Source organism: Bos indicus x Bos taurus, chromosome 4 (genome assembly GCF_003369695.1).
Source record: "Bos indicus x Bos taurus breed Angus x Brahman F1 hybrid chromosome 4, Bos_hybrid_MaternalHap_v2.0, whole genome shotgun sequence".
NCBI lineage: Eukaryota > Metazoa > Chordata > Mammalia > Artiodactyla > Bovidae > Bos > Bos indicus x Bos taurus.
The window spans coordinates 94895103-94916287 of record NC_040079.1 but is presented as its reverse complement, the minus strand read 5'-3'; the positions used below and the strand labels follow the sequence as shown (position 1 = coordinate 94916287).

At 39.0% G+C, this 21185-nt stretch overlaps 1 protein-coding gene across 6 annotated transcripts in view; it reads right to left on the bottom strand.

Annotated features, from left to right (window-relative positions):
* Nucleotides 1-21185, bottom strand: part of ISPD (isoprenoid synthase domain containing) — a 373438-nt gene that overhangs the window by 240496 nt on the left and 111757 nt on the right. For all 6 annotated transcript variants that reach the window (XM_027540014.1, XM_027540018.1, XM_027540013.1 and 3 more), the window contains exon 5: nucleotides 19904-19949. In XM_027540014.1, coding sequence (XP_027395815.1) covers nucleotides 19904-19949 — 46 coding nt within the window. The remainder of the gene's footprint in view (nucleotides 1-19903; nucleotides 19950-21185) is intronic.

Genomic DNA, 21185 nt, shown 5'->3' with positions numbered 1-21185 from the left:
AACTGTGGAAAATTCTTCAAGAGATAAGAATACCAGACCACCTTGCCCGCCTCCTGAGAAACCTGTATTCAGGTCAAGCAGCAACAGTTAGAACTGGACACAGAACATCAGACTGGTTCAAAATTGGGAAAGGAGTACATCAAGGCGGCATAATGCCACTCTGATTATTTAACTTACATGCAGAGTCCATCATGGAAAATGCGACTGGATGAATCACAAGCTGGAATCAAGACTGCAGGGAGAAACATCAATAATCTCAGATATGCAGATGACACCACTCTTACGACAGAAAGCAAAGAGGAACTGAAGAACCTCTTGATGAAGGTGAAAGAGGAGAGTGAAAAATCTGGCTTAAAACTCAACAATCAAAAAAAGAAGATCATGGCATCCGGTGCCATCACGTCATGGCAAATAGATGGGGAAATAATAGAAACAGTGAGAGACTTTATTTTGGGGGGAACCCAAATCACTGCAGACAATGACTGCAGCCATCAAATTAAAAGACACTTGCCCCTTGGAAGAAAAGCAATGACAAACCTAGACAACATATTAAAAAGCAGAGACATTACTTTGCCAACAAAGGTCCGTCTAGTCAAACCTATTGTTTTTCCAGTAGTCAAATATGGATGTGAGAGCTGGGCAAGTAAAAAAGCTGTGCACTGAAGAAATTGATGCATTTGGACTGTGGTGCTGGAGAATACTCTTGAGAGTCCACTGGACTGCAAGGAGCTCCAACCAGTCCATCCTAAAGGAAATCAACCCTGAACATTCATTGGAAGGATGCTGCTGAAGCTGAAGCTTCAATACTTTGTCCACCTGATACAAAGAGCCAACTCACTGGAAAAGACCCTGATGCTGGGAAAGATTGAAAGCAGAAGGAGAAGAAAATGATAGAGGATTAGACGCTCAGGTGGCATCACTGACTCAATGGGCACGAGTCTGAGTAAGCTCCGGGAGATGGTGAAGGACTGCATGCTGCAGTCCACGGGGTCGGAAAAGAGTCGGACATGACTAAGTAAATGAACAACTCCTGGTTTAAATTTTTTTAATAGTATTCACGTTTATCTCTTCTGTTTCTGATCAAATCTCTATATTTTTTTAAGTGGCTGCTCTAGGGACTTCAATATTCATATCTACCCTTTTAGAATTTAAATAAAATATTTTACAACAGCAAGTAAAATGTAGAAACCAACCTGGAATTAGAGGTCCCTTTACCCTACCACCTTTGTGCTGCATTTACTTATCCACAACACTGCAGCTGTCTCATACATAGGAAAACTCATCAAAAAATATTATCTATAACAGTTTTTAAATGTAAAAGAGAACTACATGAGTCTATTCTACTGATTGGTTCTATAGTTGTTGTTTAGTCACTAAGTCGTGTCCAACTCTTTTAGGACAGCATGGACTTTAGCCCACCAGGCTCCTCTGTCCATGGAATTCTCCAGGCAAGAATATTAGAGTGGGGTGCCATTTCCTTCTCCAGGGGATTTTTCTGACCCAGGGATCAAACCTGCATCTCCTGCTTGGCAAGCAGATTCTTTACCACTGAGCCACCAGGGACACCCATTGATTCTTTTGTTCCACCTTAATTCCTGATTTCCAAGATTCCTTCTGGCATCATCTCCTTTGTATGAAAGGCTTTGTTGAGATATCCTTTCAGAGTACATCTTCTGGCAACAAAATTATCTTTGTTTCAATTACATGAGATTTTTTTTATTTTACCTTTATTCCTAAAGTGTATATTTTGGTTGGATATAAAATACTGAGTTAATACTATTTGTTTTTGGAACTGTAAAAATCTTGTTCTACTTTCTTCTGGTTCCCATGTTTTCTCAGGACAAATTTATAGTCTTTCAAATTGTTGTTCCTCTATTAGCAGTGCATCCTTTCTCTCTGGCTACTTTCAAGAGTACTGTCTTCCTTTTCAACAGTTTTGCTTACAAAGAATCCATGTATGGATATCTTTGGGTTGAAAGTGAAAGTTAAAGTGTTAGTCACTCAGTCCTGTCCGACTCTTTGTGACCCCATGGACTGTAGGCCACCAGGCTCCTCTGTCCATGGAATTCTCCAGGCAAGAATACTGGAGTGGGCTGACATTTCCTTCTCCAGGGGATCTTCCCAAGCCAGGGATCAAACACAGCTTTCCTGCACTGAAGACAGACTCTTTACCCACTGAGCTACCAGGGAAGCATAATCTCTGATAATCTTTGGGTTATCATGTTGTAATTACCTGAGCATCTTGCATCTGCAGTTTTATATCTTTTATCAAATTTGGGAAGTTTTTATTCAAAATTTCTTCTAATTTTTTTTCTAAAAAATTTCTTCTGGTTTTTTTTCCTAAACTGTACTTTTTCCTCTCCTTCCAGGATTTAGATGACCTGATACTTTCCCACACATGAGAAGCACTATTAATTTTCTTTCCCAATTTTATTTTCATTCAGTAGTTCAAACTGAAAAACTTTCAATGATTTATTTTTAACTTCAGTGGTACTCTGCCATCTCCATTCTGTTATTAAGACCATCCAGTAAGTTTGTGGGTTGATTACCTTTTTTTTTTTTTTTTCAGTTTTAAGTTTCTATTTGGTTCTTCTTTATATTCTCTATGCTTTCATTGAGACTTTTCATCTTTCAAGAACATCTCCCCTTACTTGTTACAGCATTTATGTACCAAGCACTTTAAAAGTATTTTTCATAAAATTCTAACATCTGTGCCATCTCAGCACGGGTATCTATTGGTCATCCTTTCCCACGGGAGTTTAACTTTTTCTCACTCTTTGTATGTTTCAGATCAGATCAGATCAGATCAGTCGCTCAGTTGTGTCCGACTCTCCTCGACCCCATGAATCACAGCACGCCAGGCCTCCTTGTCCATCACCAACTCCCAGAGTTCACTGAGACTCATGTCCATCGAGTCAGTGATGCCATCCAGCCATCTCATCCTCTGTCGTCCCCTTCTCCTCTTGCCCCCAATCCCTCCCAGCATCACAGTCTTTTCCAATGAGTCAACTCTTCGCATGAGGTGGCCAAAGTACTGGAGCTTCAGCTTTGGCATCATTCCTTCCAAAAGACATCCCAGGGCTGATCTCCTTCAGAATGGACTGGTTGGATCTCCTTGCAGTCCAAGGGACTCTCAAGAGTCTTCTCCAACACCACAGTTCAAAAGCATCAATTCTTCGGAGCTCAGCCTTCTTCACAGTCCAACTCTCACATCCATACATGACCACAGGAAAAACCATAGCCTTGACTAGACGGACCTTTGTTGGCAAAGTAATGTCTCTGCTTTTCAATATGCTATCTAGGTTGGTCATAACTTTCCTTCCAAGGAGTAAGCGTCCTCTAATTTCATGGCTGCAGTCACCATCTGTAGTGATTTTGGAGCCCAGAAAAATAAAGTCTGACACTGTTTCCACTGTTTCCCCATCTATTTGCCATGAAGTGATGGGACCAGATGCCATGATCTTCGTTTCTGAATGTTGAGCTTTAAGCCAACTTTTTCACTCTCCTCTTTCACTTTCATCAAGAGGCTTTTGAGTTCCTCTTCACTTTTGTATGTTTAAGTGACCTTAGATCATGTTATGTATATTTAAGTAATAGCCTCTCTCATCCCAAACTCTCCCTGCACATTCCATTTCTTTAGTGCACTTCTCTTCAGCACTCCTACCTGGAAGACGGGGTCCCATTCACCCCATTTTGTACACATTTCCCATGCTGCACCTGTGCCCAATGCTAAAGAACAAGAGAAATTAAACACAGCACCAGTGCTCTCACCCCACCTCTTAAAACTACAGCAACTCTGGTTTCCGGTTTAAGATGGTGGAATAGAAGGACATGTGCTCATCTCCTGTGAGAGCACCAAAATTGCAACTAGCTGTTGAACAACCATTGACAAGAGGACACTGGAACCCACCAAAAAAGATACCCACATCAAAAAACAAAGACAAAACCGCAACAAGATTTTAGGAGGGGCACAATCATGATAAAATCAAATCCCATACCCACCAGGTGGGTGACCCACAAAGTGGAAAATAATAATACCAAAGAAGTTCTTCCACTGTTGTGAAGATTCTGAGCCTCATGGCAGGGTTCCCACCCTGGGGATCCCTGGAAAAGAGGACTTGGGAATCCCCAGGAAATCTGACTTTGAAGGTTACCAGGATTTGATTACAGCACTTCCACAGGACTGAGGAAAACAGACTTCACTCTTGGAGAGCATAAACAAAATCTTGCATAAACCAAGACCCAGGAAAAAGGAGCAGTGACCCCATGGGAGACTGAAACAGACCTGTTAGTGTTAAAGAGTCTCTTATGGAGGCATGGATTAGCATAGCTTGCTGCAGGGAAGGAGGCACTGGTAGCAGCAGTCCTGGAAGGGGCCCCTTGGTATAAGTCCTCTTGGAGATCATCATTAATCCTACTAACAGGGAGGGAGCACAATGCCACATTTTATCAGCAGATAATTGGATTAAAGCTTTACTAAGCACAACCCTGCCCACCAGGGCAAGACCCAGTTTTTCCCACAGGAAGCTTACACAACCCTCTCAGCTTCCTTAATCAGAGGGTAGGCAGAAGAAGCAAGAAGAACCACAATCCCATAGGAGCTAGAACAAAAACCATATTACAGAAAGTTAATCAGAATGAAAAAGCAGAAAGTTAGGTCCCAGATGAAGGGTCAAGATAAAACCTCAGAAAAACAACTCAAAGAGATGGAGATAGGCAACCTTCCAGAAAAAAGAATTCAGAATAATGACAGTGAAGATGATGCAGAATCTCAGGAAAACAATGGAGAAGAGAGAAGAAATGTTTACCAAAGACCTAGAAGAACTAAAGAACAAACAAACAGAGATGAATAATACACTGGAAAGAATCAGCCGCACAATAACTGAGGCAGAAGAACAGATAAATGACCTGGAGGTCAGAACGGTGGAGATCACTGCCACCGAACAGAATACAGAAAAGAGATCAAGACAGCCTAAGAGACCTCTGGAACAACATTAAACACACCAGTATTTGCATTTTTCGGGGCCCCAGAAGGAGAAGAGAGAAAGGACCTGAGAAAATACTTGAAGAGATAATACTGAAAATTTCCCTAACATGGGACAGGAAATAGTCAACCAAGTCCAGGAAGCACAGAGAGATCCAGGCAGGATGAACACAATGAGAAACACACCGAGACACAGAGTAATCAAACTGACAAAAATTAAAGATAAAATATTAAAAGCAACAAGGGAAAAAGGACAAGTAACATACCAGGGAACTCCCATAAGGTTATCAGCTAATTTCTCAACAGAAACTCTACAAGCCAGAAGGGAATGTCATGATATATTTAAGGTGATAAGGCACAAGAACTTACAACCAATACTTTACCCAGGAAGACTCTTGTTCAGATTTGATGGAAAAATCAAAAGTTTTACAGACAAGCAAAAATTAAGAGAATTCAGCACCACTGAACCAACTTTACAACAAATGCTAAAGGAACTTCTCTAAGCAGAATACACAAGAGAAGGAAAAGACCTACACAAAATAAACCCAAAACGATTAAGAAAATGGTAATAGGATCATACATATTGATAATTACCTTAAATGTAAATGGATCAAATGCATGAACCAAAAGACATAGACCGGCTGGGAAGATGAAAACATATGCGTGTATGCACCTCCTCTTACCACATCACATTATTTAACCCCCTAAATTGTATATAATTATTTTCTATTGCTAGGTTAATGTTTTCATTATGGCTTACAATTGTAATGATCTTTTAGGTTTTGTATGGCTATTGATTGTGAAAACTAATAAATATTTCCTACTATTGTGATTTGTGCTTAATACAATAATCGTATCATGATTGGTCAAAAAAAATAACAGAATATTACTAAAACTATCATTTAATAGAAAAATCTGTAATCACTTTTCAAAATCCAGAAGCATATCAGAATTATCTTGGAATTTTTTGAAAAATACAAATGCCCAGGTATTGGTTTTTTCCTCCAAAGCTCCAGATGTGTTTCTAATGAGCAGCTATGTTTAAAAACAACTGGACTATATGATGATCCTTTACTTTTATCTAGTTTGTTTCACTTTTTTTTATTTCATACTCAGTGCTCCCATTTCATTTAGTTTATGTTATCCAGTTTCTCCGTCTTTTTTTTTCTTTTGATCTTCATTCTCCAGCCTTTACCAAGCATAGAAGAAAAGATTTTGTACATATATATACAAAATATATATATACACACAAAAATTTTGTGTGTGAGTATATATATATACACACACACACATATATACATACATATATATATGTAGTACGTAAACTATATATTTTAGAAAACTTATGAATTTTTGCCTAGCTAAAAATTTATGATATTTTGATTCTACTTGTTTGACTTAGTATGACTAGAATGCTAGATTTCTAAATTATATTCACTCAAAATTGTGATGTAATTCCATGTATTTGGGCATCTAGTATTACTGCCAGAAGTCTACAAAGTTTATCATCTTAATGATTAAAAAAAACTTGAATGAGGCCTGAAACTTCCAATCCCATTCTGAGAATGTAAGGACATACTATGCTGTTAAAACAAACAGGAAATTGACATGGGATACAGTCTCACTGACTAAAGTGCAGGCTTAGCTCAGATCTCACCGAGTGTCGTGCTAGTGTCCCTCATTTGTTTCCATACCTTATTCAAGACTCCACACTGTATTTAGTTCAATTAAGCAGCTTCAGCTTCATGCAACAAATTCTGGTTAAATTCTGTTTGGAAGCTTCATGCAACAAATTCTGGTAAATTCTGTGTGCATTTATTTTTATTCTGTGACAAATATTTTCTAATTTTCCTTGTTATGACTTCTTAGATATACCCCCTCATTTAAAAGCAGACATTTAATTTCCAAATACATGGAATTTTTAAAAGTATGTTTGATATTTATTTTTATATTAATTTATCATTTAAATGGTTTCTTCTCTGCAATCACCCTCTGAGTTTTTCCAGTCTTCTAACTTTATTGAGGCTTTTAATCGCTAAGTCAAAAATCTAGTTTAGTAAATGTCACGTTGCACTTTAAAATATATGGGTTATTTTCAAATTTCTTTTGATATTGATTTCTAACATAATTCCACAGTAGTAAGAGAATGGATTCTGTATGATTTCAATACCTTTAGACCATGAAATTTTTGCACCTAGTTTTATGTCTCTGGATATGTTCCAGTGTCTCCTAATTTATAGTCTATGGGAACTTGAATAGAATTTGTATCTTACTACTGTGTGAAAATTGTATAAATCCTAATTATGTTCAATTGGTTCATAATGCTTTTCAGCATATATTCTTCTACTTCTCTGTACATTCTTTCTATTAATTTCTGAGAGTTTGACATTGAAACTACAACTAAAAATCTTAATTTATCTACTTAAACAATCTTACATACAGAACTATATGTAACTTTGTTCTGTATTTTCCAAGTCTCCTGTAAATGTGCTATCATATTTTCATAATTTAAAAAATAAAAAATAAGCAAAAAATACATAATAAAGTTATGTGTAGAATAGAAATTCTACATTGTGAAAGGGAGCTACAGAAATTTCACTTTACCATTTTAAGTTCCTTGTATACTTCTAATGCTATACAATGATTCAAACTAATTGATAAAAACTGTAATATATGAAGCATTTTCATAACTTAGTATTTCTAAAATTCTGTGATTTAGGAGGCAAATTCTTAATTGTAGCCATCCATGCTGCTGCTGCTGCTAAGTCGCTTCAGTCGTGTCCGACTCTGTGTGACCCCATAGACGGCAGCCCACCAGGCTCCCCCGTCCCTGGGATTCTCTCAACCCACTGGAGTGGGTTGCCATTTCCTTCTCCAATGCATGAAAGGGAAAAGTGAAGTGAAGTCGCTCAGTCGTGTCCGACTCTTCGAGACCCCATGGTCTGCAGCCTACCAGGCTCCTCCGTCCATGGATTTTCCAGGCAAGAGTACTGGAGTGGGGTAGCCATCCATAGAGCAGTGGTAATTACTGATTTAATGTAGTTTGATTAATTACACTGTTTTCTAAAAAATATTTTGAGTATTTTTAAGCAAAGTTGAGGGAAAAGTATATTTAATGATTTCCCATATAGTCCCTGCCCCACACATGCATAACATGTCCTATTATCAACTAACCACCTGCTGCTGCTGCTGCTGCTGCTACTAAGTCACTTCAGTTGTGTCCGAGTCTGTGCGACCCCATAGACAGCAGCCCACCAGGTTCCCCCATCCCTGGGATTCTCCAGGCAAGAACACTGGAGTGGGTTGCCATCTCCTTCTCCAATGCAGGAAAGTGAAAAGTGAAAGTGAAGTTGCGCAGTCATGTCCGACTCTGTGCAACCCCATGGACTGCAGCCTACCAGGTCCTCCGCCCATGGGATTTTCCAGGCAAGAGTACTGGAGTGGGGTGCCATTGCCTTCTCTGAACTAACCATCAGAGAATGGCAAATCTGTTACAGTTGATGAACCTACACGGACATAACAAAATCACCTGAAGTTCATAGTTTACATTAGTGGTTCACTGTTTTTGTTGTATCTTCCATGGTTCTATGGGTTTGAATAAATCTATGACATGTACAGGCTACAGTCCATGGGGTTGCAAAGAGACATGACCAAGCGACTAATGTACACACACACACAACATGTATCTATCAAAAAAAAAAAAATCACAGTGACTCTAATCAAAGAGAAATGTTCACTTCCCTTAGAATTTTAGACTTCTCTGAGCCCCCATTTTTCCCTTTGTCAGTGTTACTACTGCCATATGATTGCATGTGGCACTGAAATGCTTGTTGAGTAAGAGCAAAGAAGAAAGGGGAGATATCTTCACTCTCCAAATACTGAGAAATTCCTTTCCTACTTCTCTTTTCTCGGAGCTCTGTCAACTCTAACTGCCACTTCTGGATTTTGGGCTACCCTGGACCCAGATCAAGACACAGAAGACCATGACATAATTCACTGCCAGTTAGGCAGCACTTCAAATTCAGGTTTTATTCATTAACCCACCTTTACTATTTACTTTGAAGCCTGAAACAGCTGTTCTATGTATTCTGTCCAAGTTTTACAATGTTATTCAATAGGAGCAATAGAGGGGAGTGATCTTGCTCCATCTTATCCAGAACCAGAACCTTGCCTGCACTTTTCTTTCTCAATGGTATAAAAGTAACATTGCTTCTTACAAGCAATGCCACCTTAAACTCAATGAATCATGGTAGAAATGAAATACCTGGCCACATGCCTCCCTAATCTCATAACAAGACCACGTTCTGGGTGACAGCTGCTTAACAACATTGTCCACCTTATACCAAAATAGTAGAGACCATCTAAACCTTTAAACTTTGAAAGCAAAGTCACACTGTCTCTCACATGCATACTTAATTAGGCAAGAGTTAATAGTCTACAGCGGAACCCTAAATCAGATGCTTGTGGACATGTGTGCTCAGTGGCTCAGCTGGGTCTGATTCTTTGCAACCCCATGAAGTGTAGCCCATGAGGGTCTTCGTCCATGAAATTTTCCAGGCAACAATATTGGAGTGGGTTGCCATTTCCTACTCCAGGGGATCTTCCTGGGTTAGGAGACCTAGGGATCAAACCTGCATATCTTGTGTCTCCTGCAGTGGCATGCAGATTCTTTACCACTGAGTCACCTGGGGAGCCCAAATCAGATGCTTAGAGACTTAGAAAGTAATATAAAAATCTCAGCTGGGTCACTAGGTCACATGTAGTAGAGAAGACAATAGTGTCAATACCAAATCCAAGTAAGCATTAATCAAAGCCCATAATGATATAAGGGCTTCCCTGGTGGCTCAGACGGTAAAGAATTTGACTTCAACGCAGAAGACCTGGGTTCAACCCCTGGGTCAAGAAGATCCCCTGTAGAAGGGAATGGCTACCCACTCCAGGATTCTTGCCTGGAGAATCCCAAGGACAGAGGAGCCTGGAGGGCTACAGTCCATAGGGTCACAAAGACTCGGACACAATTGAGCAACTTTCACATTCACTTCACTTTCACTTCACATAATGATATAATATAGAGACAACAGCTCAGAAGGTCAGCTGTCTTTGTGCAGAACCCTACAATGCTACAGCTACATATCATTAATTCCAAGAGGAAGCAGTGAAAAAAGACATAAAGGTCTGTCCAGCAAAGGATCCTCCTCTGCCTCTGTTTATCTCTTTGCTTTCCCAGGAGTTGATAGTAGCAGAGAAGAACATTAACACATTTCCAACCCTCCACCCCGGAGAAGGCGATGGCACCCCACTCCAGTACTCTTGCCTGGAAAATCCCATGGACAGAGGAGCCTGGTGGGCTGCAGTCCATGGGGTCGCTAAGAGTAGGACACGACTGAGCAACTTCACTTTCCCTTTTCACTTTCACGCATTGGAGAAGGAAATGGCAACCCACTCCAGTATTCTTGCCTGGAGAATCCCAAGGACGGGGAAGCCTGGTGGGCTGCCACCTATGGGGTCACACAGAGTCGGACACAACTGAAGCGACTTAGCAGCAGCAGCAGCAGCAGCAACCCTCCACCCTGGGGGTGCATCAAAGGACTCCTAGCATGGTATCTGGAATTTACCCAATTCCAATTGATAAATGTATTTTTACCAATTTTGGGGCAATTGGGCAAATGTATTTTGCCCAATTTTTCAATGTTTCACAGCTTCATTTGTCAAACTCTTTTGAAATTCTCTCAAGTTTCAATCAAGTTGTAAGTACAGAGGAATATCTTCAAAGCTTTCAATCCACTAATTTAATGTGCTTTGAAAACTACAATTAGCCCCCTTTGGTTAGGATATATAGTTTTAACAAAATGTATTCATACACAATGTCTTTTCTAACTAAATTCCTATATAGGAGGCATAAAATATGAATCTCAAAGCTTACAAAGCTGGCCAAGATCTAATCTGTAGTATCAGTTCAGTTCAGTCACTCAGTCGTGTCCGACTCTTTGCGACCCCATGAATTGCAGCACACCAGGCCTCCCTGTCCATCACCAACTCCCAGAGTTTACCCAAACTCATGTCCATCAAGCTGGTGATGCCATCCAGCCATCTCATCCTCTGTCATCCCCTTCTCCTCCTGCCCCCAATCCCTCCCAGCATCAGGGTTTTTTCCAATGAGTCAACTCTTTACATGAGGTGGCCAAAGGATTGGAGTTTCAGCTTCAGCATCAGACCTTCCAATGAACACCCATGACTGATCTCCTTTAGGATGGACTGGTTGGATCTCCTTGCAGTCCAACGGACTCTCAAGAGTCTTCTCCAACACCACACTTCAAAAGCATCAATTCTTCGGCGCTCAGCTTTCTTCACAGTCCAACTCTCACATCCATACATGACCACTGGAAAAACCATAGCCTTGACTAGACGGACCTTTGTTGGCAAAGTAAGGTCTCTGCTTGTTAATGTACTCATCTTCTAAATATTCTTCTAACTGTTCTTGAGCACTAGAACTCTTGGTATATATAAAGTATCAGGTGTTCCTTGAAGGGTTAGAAAACAAGTGCAATTTGGAGACTTCATTCAAATTCATAAAACAGTAATACATAAAATCTTTAATATACACAGCTTCCTGCACTACTGTTATTGTTGTTCAGTCTCTGAGTCGTGTCCAACTCTTTTTGCGGCCCCACTGAATGTAGCCGGCCAGGCTCCTCTATCCATGGGATTTCCCACGCAAGAATATTGGAGTGGGTTGTCACTTCCTTCTCCAGGAAATCTTCCTGACCCAGGGATCAAAACTGCATCTCTTGCATTGGCAGGCAGATTCTTTACCACTGAGCCACCAATCCTGTTTACTGTATGAAAAACCCACTGACACATTCATAAAGAGTAAGGAATACCTAGACATATGTTTCCACTAATTAATCATGAATAGGCACTCATAAGTGGTCAGAATGGTGTTTGTATTTTACAAAAAAACTTCAAACACAGTGGTGAAGAGAGAATACTAAATTAGTTGTATAAGCAAGTAGACAAAAGATCCAGAAGTCAGTCTTCAATTTTCTTAGAAACATCTAACATGATGATTTCCATCAGGCTTTATCCAATACATTGACCTCTTCAGTCAAAATTTTAGTGTAAGAAAGAAAGAACTAAATCAAACCCAAAGAGAGTCATCTCCAAAAGATGTCAAGCCCTAATCCATTCAAAGTGAGGGCAGTCATTTTCTATTCTCCTGTTCAGTCCACTGAACCAAAAACCAATCTCAGAGGCTATTTTTGGTCTTATATGAAAAACTTTAAAGGAGTCCTAAACAGAATCACCGTTGCCAAGCAGTGAAACAGCCATGTCAGTTCCACCTGTACACTGATGCCGGAGGTTCCTCTGAACACCTTGCTAGAGGAAGTGTTTACAACAGTTAAGGGAGGAGGCAGGCAGCAAGGAGAAGCAGTCACCAAGTCATGACTACAGGACAAGTGGACAACAGGGACAGTAAATACGGACTGGCGAAGGAAAACACAGAGACCCACGCTGAAAGGTTGAAATGGGCTCCTCAAAGTCAGCTTTCTTGTCAACTGTGTATGTTTTACCTGGAGAACAATAGTATGTAGGCAGATTTTTTAAAAGACATTTTATATCAGATCTTAACCACATTTTTAAATGAGTCACTGAATTCAAATGAAGTTTCCTACCTTGCTTCTAAAAATAAAGAGCAGACGTGTGACATCTTATCTCTTGCACATTTTCACATGCAAGGATATTACTTTTTTCCAAGTAAATGATGCAATACTTTTCAAAGTATATATTCTTTCTTAATTAAGAGAAGTAAATCTAAAGGAAATGCAATTTTCTAAGGCTAGTGACTCATCAGGATATATATAAAATGCATTGTATTGTTAATTAAAACACAAATATCATGTTTTCATTTTTTATTACTTTTTTTCCTACCTACATCAGAGTTAAGCATAACTGCCTGGCTTTTGTCTGTTATCAAGTCTTATTTAGCTAGTCACTTAATACCTCATTGTGACCTTAGATTTTGAATATGCCAGATTTACTTGCTTATGCTTGAATAAGCCAGAGCTTGACTGTGAAGAAAGCTGAACACCTAGGAATTGATGCATTTGAACTATGGTGTTGGAGAAGACTCTTGAGAGTCCCTTGGACTGCAAGGAGATCCAACCAGTCCATTCAGAAGATCAGTCCTGGGTGTTCTTTGGAAGGAATGATGCTAAAGCTGAAACTCCAGTACTTTGGCCACCTCATGCGAAGAGTTAACTCATTGGAAAAGACTCTGATGCTGGGAGGGATTGGGGGCAGGAGGAGAAGGGGACGACAGAGGATGAGATGGTTGGATGGCATCACCGACTCGCTGGACATGAGTTTGAGTAAACTCCAGGAGTTGGTGATGGACAAGGAGGCCTGGCGTGCTGCAATTCATGGGGTTGCAAAGAGTCAGACATGACTGAGTGACTGAACTGAACTGAATAACAAATTAAGGAAATTATAAAGTTAAACAAAAAAGCAAACTTCACTTTCTCTAATCTCCACCCAAATATTAATTTTCCAACTTACATTTTTTCCAGTAAATTCAAAGGAAAACAAACTGCTATTAAATCATACTGCAGACTTCTTGTTCTTGCTAATTAAAGCTTGACGCCAATGCCCTTACAGATTCATGTAAGATACAGTCAGTACTATTCAAGACAGTAAGGAACAAACAGTGAATTATTTACAAAGTAGTTATGGTATTAATGTGAAAATTTGGAAATTTAAATACCATTGTCAAAAGCCAGACACATCAAAAATTACACTTTCCATGTAAATCTTAGTTGTCATTTTGCATTATCCAAAAAGCATGGTTAATAATAAAATGGCATCATCACTGACTATTTAGTGAGAAAAACCTGATGAGGATGTACCACAGATGTACAAAACTGAAGTACTTTGCAATCTGCTTGAAAAGACTTGAAAGTAACTATGTACTTGAAATGTCATTATTTTAAATGAAAATAATAAAGAATCACTTAAAAACAAAAACATTAGTTTCTCCATATAAAGCACACATATGACACTATGCGTTTTCCTAAGCTCAGTAACACTGAATCAGTTTTATTCACATGTAATTTGATTCTATATCTTTCAGCACCAGAGCCAACTTAAAAGTATATTTAGCTACTTTCAATCAGTTCAGTTCAGTCGCTCAGTCATGTCCGACTCTTTGCGACCCCATGAATCGCAGCACGCCAAGCTTCCCTGTCCATCACCAAATCCCAGAGTTCACTCAGACTCACGTCCATCGAGGCAGTGATGCCATCCAGCCTTCTCATTCTCTGTCGTCCCTTTCTCCTCTTGCCCCCAGTCCCTCCCAGCATCAGACTCTTTTCCAATGAGTCAACTCTGCGCATGAGGTGGCCAAAGGATTGGAATTTCAGCTTTAGCATCATTCCTTCCAAAGAAATCCCAGGGCTGATCTCCTTCAGAATGGACTGGTTGGATCTCCTTGCAGTCCAAGGGACTCTCAAGAGTCTTCTCCAACACCACAGTTCAAAAGCATCAATTCTTCGACGCTCAGCCTCCTTCACAGTCCAAATCTCACATCCATACATGACCACAGGAAAAACCAGAGCCTTGACTAGACGGACCACTGTTAGCAAAGTAATGTCTCTGCTTTTGAATATGCTATCTAGGTTGGTCATAACTTTCCTTCCAAGGAGTAAGCGTCTTTTAATTTCATGGCTGCAGTCACCATCTGCAGTGATTTGGGAGCCCAAAAAAATAAAGTCTGACACTGTTTCCACTGTTTCCCCATCTATTTCCCACGAATTTTGATGGGACCGGATGCCATGATCTTCGTTTTCTGAATGTTGAGCTTTAAGCCAACTTTTTCACTCTCCTCTTTCACTTTCATCAAGAGGCTTTTTAGGTCCTCTTCACTTTCTGCCATAAGGGTGATGTTATCTGCATATATGAGGTTATTGATATTTCTCCCAGCAATCTTGATTCTAGTTTGTGCTTCTTCCAGCCCAGCGTTTCTCATGATGTACTCTGCATATAAGTTAAATAAGCAGGGTGACAATATACAGCCTTGACGTACTCCTTTTCCTATTTGGAACCAGTCTGTTGTTCCATGTCCAGTTCTAACTGTTGCTTCCTGACCTGCATACAGATTTCTCAAGAGGCAGATCAGGTGGTCTGATATTCCCATCTCTTTCAGAATTTTCCACAGTTTCTTGTGATCCACACAGTCAAAGGCTTTGGCATTGTCAATAAAGCAGAAATAGATGTTTTTCTGGAACTCTCTTGCTTTTTCCATGATCCAGTGGATGTTCTAAGTACAAAAGAGTTCAATTTCTTGCCAGCTTGTATGATTTCTTTAAAAAACTGTATGAAACATAAAAAAGCAGGCATATGGGGATTTGTAGCTGATTGTGCATAAATACTTGACATTGAAAGAAATCACCTGGATCAATGATATTAAAAATAAAAATCTATTTTCAGAATAAAGTCTAAATTTCTGAATGAAAAGGAGATACTGTAATTCCAAAAAATCAAGTTCCTTTCAAATACAGTGCTTAGCAAATTGAAAGCATTATATAACTTGGAAAAGATGTGAATTTTATAGATATTAATATTAATGTTCATAAAAATATGAATATTACTATTTAAAGTAATATTAACTAAAGTCCATTAAAAATTAAATGATTATCAATTTTACCTATTCTTTCCACTTTTATATAAAACACCATAAGGCCTCTTTATAGCACTAGCTTATTTGGGTTTATATAATCATAATCAGGAGAGAACAAAACACAATTATTTTTAAAATACTCCAGCCACAAAATTAAAAAATATTAAAAGATGAGATCAAGGATGATGGTAGAAAATAAATGCAATATTTTAGTTAGAAATCCCTTGCTGCTAAGTCACTTCAGTCGTGTCCGACTCTGTGCGACCCCATAGATGGCAGCCCACCAGGCTCCCCCGTCCCCAGGATTCTCTAGGCAAGAACACTGGAGTGGGTTGCCATTTCCTTCTCCAATGCATCAAAGTGAAAAGTGAAAGGGAAGTTGCTGAGTCGTGTCCGACTCTTCACGACCCCATGGACTGCAGCCCACCAGGCTCCTCCATCCATGGGATTTTCCAGGCAAGAGTACTGGAGTGGGGTGCCACTGGGGCTTTCCATCCTAGAAAATTTTAGCATATTGAAACTTTTACCATGATATGGTCAGTCTATTCAATCAAATTTAGGTTTGGGACTATTTGACTGATATATGCAAATGTAGATAAAGTATGTTACTGCTGTAATCACTTTAATAGTCTGAGTAGGTCTGAGCAGGTAGAGCAGGTTTGGGTGGGCTCAGCCAGCTTGTGTGACAAAAGTACAATATCTCTTTAAATGGCTGTTTAGAAACTTATCAGTCAATCTACCTATTAACCACATTAATCCCTAGGAAAGTTTATATTTTAAATTTCACACACAATAGAACCCTAAGAGAGTTAAAATTAAAGAACAATGACCAAATCCAATTCTATACCTCAGAAGGAGTATCAAAAATGCTTTGCTTTGAATAAAAGTAAATTTGTGATTCACTATACATTTTTCAATGCTATGTTGTCAAAGACTGTAAAAGAAATGTGAGAGTACTACTTATATATGTTTCTTATTATTGAACAGTTCACTATAAATGGAAATCCATATAAATACACTGATGGTAAAATAAATTAAGCTTAAAAAAAAAACTTCTCTAATAACATAAAATAAGTCAGATTCTGAGACTTGCTATAAATCACAATTTGAAGATTTCAGTAAATCTCTAAATTATCTGTTTACATACAGACAGATTAATTTCTCTGAGCATTGTCATTCAATTGTTAAGTCGGGTCTGACTCTTTGTGGCTCCATGGACTGCAGCATGCCAGGCTTCCCTGTCCTTCACTATCTCCCTGAGTTTGCTCAAACTCATGTCCATTGAGTCAATGATGCCATCCAACCATCTCATCCTCTGTCATCCCCTTCTCCTACCCTCAATTTTTCCCAAGATTAGGGTCTTTTCCAATGAATCGGCTCTTTGCATCAGGTGGCCAAAGTATTGAAGCTTCAGCATCAGTCCTTCCAATGAATATTCAGGGTTGATTTCCTTTAGGATAGGCTAGTGTGATCCCCTTGCTGTCCAAGGGACTCTCAAGAGTCTTCTTCAACACCACAATTCAAAATCATCAATTCTTTGGTGCTCAGCTTTCTTTATGGTCAAACTTTCACATTGATACATGGCTACTGGAAAAACCATAGCTTTGACTAGACAGATCTTTGTCAGTAAGGTGATGTCTCTGTTTTTGAATATGCTGTCTAGGTTTGTCATAGCTTTCCTTCCAAGAAGTAAGTGTCTTTTAATTTCATGGCTGCAGTCACTATCTTCAGTGATTTTGGAGCCCAAGAAAATAAAATCTGTCAGTGCTTCCACTTTTCCCCCTTCTATTTGCATGAAGTATTGGCCACCTGATGCAAAGAGCTGACTTATTTGAAAAGACCCTGATGCTGGGAAAGATTGAGGGCAGGAGGAGAAGGGGACGACAGAGGATGAGATGGTTGGATGGCATCACCAACTCAATGGACATGGGTTTGGGTGGACTCCGGAAGCTGGTGACAGACAGGGAGGCCTGGCGTGCTGTGGTTCATGAGATCGCAAAGAGTCGGACATGACCGAGCAACTGAACTGAACTGAACTGAACTGATGGGGCCAGATGCCATGATCTTAGTTTTTGAATGTTGAGTTTTAAGTCAGCTTTTTCACTCTCCTCTTTCACCCTCATCAAGAGGCTCTTTAGTTCTTCCTCACTTCTACCATTAAGGTGGTATTATCTGCATATCTGACATTATGGATATTTCTCCCTGCAATCTTGATTCCTGCTTGTGATTCATCCAGCCTGGCATTTTGCATGGTGTACTCTAAATATAAGTTAAATAAGCAGGGTGATAATATATAGCCTTAACGTACTCCCTTCCGAATTCTGAACCAGTCCATCATTCCATGTCTGGTTCTAACTGTTGCTTTATGACCGCATACAGGTTTCTCAGGAGACAAGTAAGGTGGAAAAGTAGAATACTAGAACATGTTAACTAAATAAAACAATTTCTCTCTGCAAACAATTTCCAAAACTAAAGCCCCTGTGATTATACTTAAAATGTAGGCTTTTACATGATAAAGCCTACTCTTGACATTAATAATATATAGGCAAAGTATTGAAATGTGTAGAATCCTCACTGAACCATTTACTAACTTCTTGCAAAATAGATCAGTTCCATTTTACCTAGGTACTAGAGATAAGACTTTGCAAAGAAACCAAACTAAGTTTTTAATTTCCTTCTGTTGAGAACATAACCAACTACATCATGGTTTAGGCATCTTCTCCAGAGTCATGTTTATACATTGCCTGACTCATATGTAAATATGTGTCAACATTTTGATTTATAGCTATAGATCATCTGTTTGCATACACACAGATGCCCAAATCATTATATTAATAGTTTGAAACACAATACTGTCAAAGCACAAAAAAATATAAAGATAAAATACAAATACAGAATGTCACACACAGAGAAGAGATTTCAGTTTTCTGAATGTGAAGCCAGATGATTGCTGAACAGGCTTTGCATAAAATAAGATTTTTTAAAAAATGTTGCATTCACAATTCCCACTCAGTGTTTTTTTTTTTTTTTTCAACTTCAATCAAGGTCACATCTCAGTCAGTATCTGAGTACATCATTCTGTCCTTAATCTAGTTTTGAAGGAGTAAATTACAAACAGATTGTAAAGTACCACACTTGCTTCAGTCCTGGGGGCGGGCCCCTCTGATTTTGGCTAGGACCATATACACACATACACAGCAGCAACAACAGTGCTGTCCAGAGACAACTGATGGTCACATCGGGGGAAGGGAGGGAGGGCAGAGTGCCGCCAGCACCTATTAAGTAGAGATCATGCAACTACTATGATGCCAAACACAGTTCCCTGAACAAAGAAGGACCCGGCCCAAGATACCAATAATGCCAAGGTTCAGAAATTGTGATGGAAACTGTGGAGGCTGCAAAAATACAGAATGAACACATCTCGTGCATCATCATTTCATTCCTAGCACAGTGTCAAGCACATTTAATAAATATTTATTGATTATGAAATAAACCACTTCTGTGCAGTTGAGCTACGAGAGATTAAAAAAATGAGACAAGGATTATTATATATATAATACCTAAAATCACAAAGCAAAATCAAAGTCATTGTCAAAACTAAAAGGAACTAAAGACCATTCAGACCAATTTCTCTTTTTCAGAAAAAATTTTTTCAGGCAAAAGATGCTGTCTAATGTAACGTGTTGGCAAGTGTTGAGAGGAAATAGTTTTCTGAATAAAAACAAAATACATTTACAAATCAAAATGTCAGTTTTCACTTCTAAAATGTCAATGTCACCTACTTTTTTCAGATTAATAAAATATTTCCTTCATAAAAGTTAAACCAATGTAACATAAAGCATGTATGATAGTCGCTCAGTCATGTCCGACTCTGCGACCCCACGGACTGCCACCCGCCAGACTCCTCTGTCTATGGAATTCTCCAGGCAAGAATACTGGGGAGGGTTGTCATTTCCTTCTCCAGGGGATCTTCCCAACCCAGGGACTGAACCCAGGTCTCCCACATCGCAGGCAGATTCTTTACTGTTTGATTACCAGGGAAGCCCCAACATAAGTCATAATAAGTGATATTTCAAAGCAGGAAATAAAATAAAGGTAATTATTTTTCAAAAAACCCAAATCACAGACCTCCCTGGTCTACAAGATTTATACTTCTGAGAAGTCAGGGCTTTAAAATGTCATGAGAAATTCTGAACTGGCTTACGGTTTTGAAACACAGGAACTGACAGTCACAAAGCCAAACATACCCTTAATAATCGATTCAGCTGCATACAGATCTCGTTTGTAGGTCACCTAGAGGACAGATAAACTTCATTAGATTTAACAGAGAAGAAAGGAATGTTAAAGCAATAAAATAATGCCCCCAAGGAAATTCTTGATTTTGGAGAAACCATAAACACACAACACTGACAAGTTTTAAATTATAACAACATCAGTTTATTCAGAAAAAAATATATTTTACTTCTACAAATGCTTGAAAATCTGTTTTTAAATCTTTGAGTAAATTGTTGTGTGGCAGTTGTTACCAAAGTCTTATTAATATAAACATCATATCAAAGAAAATGTGGTAGCATTTACATACAAGTATTAGAATTATTATTTAATGGGTTTTTTGTGGGAGGAAATAAGGAAAAGAATATATTTGAAAATTACCAAATTGCATGTTCAGTTGAAATGAGATGATTCTCAAAGACCAGTTCACAGTGAGGGTCTTCTGAATTGAGTTTATCTGTGTACCCTCAGATAAGGCTCACCTTTTTAATATTTTTACTAATGCATGACTGACAGACAGCCTGGAGGCTACCATCATGAATGTCAGAACAATCGTGATCTTTGCTTAAGAACATACAGCCTCTTTGCGATTATAACCTGTTCCTTGTTATATAACCTGCCACGGTCCTACAGCAGATAGTTCTCAGACCACACGCAGTGAGCTCAGGTACAGAACATGTCAGATGCATTGCACTGTAGAACTGCTTTTCCTTCACCACAGAACTCAAGAAGAGAGTAAATAATAAAATCTATTAGTAAGTACTCTAAGGTCTTAGGAGCTTATCATTCAAGCGCTCAGATGATTATGATGCCAGTGTCTCAAAACCCGCTTTGAGAAATAATTAATACCTTTCCATATCAATAATTTGGACAATTTTTCTCCAGATTATCTCCGAACTAAACTTGTGCAAAAACTGTTCAGCTAAGTGGTTCACGGCACTTCCACCCAAACAGGTTTCCCTGCTATGCCTAGATCCCGGCAGGTAAACCACCCTGGCCCAAAATCTATATCTTACAACTCAGAACTAATGTAGTAGCTGACTTGTATGACAAATGGAACTTTCCTCAAGCAGTCAACCAATCTATTAAAATCAAGTATGACATTGTTAAATTATCCCTAAAACAAGCAATGCCAACAAAAACCAGTACTACAGTTACTGATCCAAAATATAGCTGTATCATCTGGGGGGAAAAAAAAGTAGTAAACAGACACTTAAAGCTTCAGACTCTGCATTTTACCAAATGAAAGACTGCATT